The sequence below is a fragment of the Galeopterus variegatus genome, unplaced genomic scaffold, assembly GCF_000696425.1.
Source record: "Galeopterus variegatus unplaced genomic scaffold, G_variegatus-3.0.2 Scaffold49565, whole genome shotgun sequence".
NCBI classification, from domain to species: Eukaryota; Metazoa; Chordata; class Mammalia; order Dermoptera; family Cynocephalidae; genus Galeopterus; species Galeopterus variegatus.
Genome location: NW_007775676.1, coordinates 2,723 through 3,705, shown reverse-complemented (window position 1 = coordinate 3,705; position 983 = coordinate 2,723). Strand labels below are relative to the sequence as shown.

The following is a 983-nucleotide window of genomic DNA, read 5'->3' as shown; positions in this document are numbered from 1 at the left end:
GTGTTTACTCGTTGGTGTGAACGGGAGAATGTCATCCCTCTGTTCCAAAATCCATACTCCATAGGGGTTAGTCTGAGCTATGCCACATTTCTCTTTATATTTTGCAACGCCGAGAAAGACATTTTTTTCACTTAACATTCCTGACCATCATATGAAATAAATATTAAGTACCTACTGTGTACACGTACCATTCTAGGAGCTGGGGTGTATCGCAATGAACCAAAAGACAAAGTCCCTGCCCTCCACAACACAGGGATTGTCCCCATTAGAAGCGAGCCTTCAAGAGCTGATGGGAGCTGCCCTGGAGGCTGGTCTGGAGGCAGGCTGCTGGGTCTCCGAGCCAGTCTTGCACGAATCCGCTCTTTTCTTCTGCTCTGATGGCAGGTACTCGCAAGATGGAGTACAAGGGCAGCAGCTGGCATGAGACCTGCTTCATCTGCCACCGCTGCCAGCAGCCAATTGGAACCAAGAGTTTCATCCCCAAAGATAACCAGAATTTCTGTGTGCCTTGCTATGAGAAACAACATGCCCTGCAGTGTGTGCAGTGCAAAAAGGTACATTGGATTCTCCCCAGCCTTGCCCCTTCTTGCTGGTTTGCCTCCACAGTCCCATCTGTCGGTTCTCCCTTTCCTAAAGGAAGGACACCTGTAACCCTTGACCAGCGTGAGAGCTGTGTCTGTCCTGCCTCACATTCATAATTCTGGTGTGCTCTGTGCCTTTTATCCATTGGATCTGTGTTGCGGTCCTTCTTTCAAAGATGTGAACGCTATTGTGCTCTGTGATAAAAATCCTTTAGCCCTGCCTTCTTCTAGAACATTCCCAAATATTTTCTCATGTTTATGACTTGATGTTAGAGGGAAGCAGAACTCACTCTTCCAAAGCTGTCTTTGTTAAGCTGCTCCCTTGAAATAAACAAGAAACCAAGTGCTAGAGAGAGAAGCAGAGAGAGAGGGAAGGGGAGGCGGGATGTCAGAAGAAAAGGC

At 47.7% G+C, this 983-nt stretch overlaps 1 protein-coding gene across 1 annotated transcript in view; it reads left to right on the top strand.

The window, feature by feature from the left end:
• Positions 1 to 377: 377 nt before the first annotated feature.
• The window catches only part of LOC103584306 (four and a half LIM domains protein 2-like), a 2,376-nt gene continuing 1,770 nt past the window's right edge, over positions 378 to 983 (top strand). Inside the window, exon 1 of the mRNA XM_008565367.1 lies at positions 378 to 554. Coding sequence (XP_008563589.1) covers positions 378 to 554 — 177 coding nt within the window. The remainder of the gene's footprint in view (positions 555 to 983) is intronic.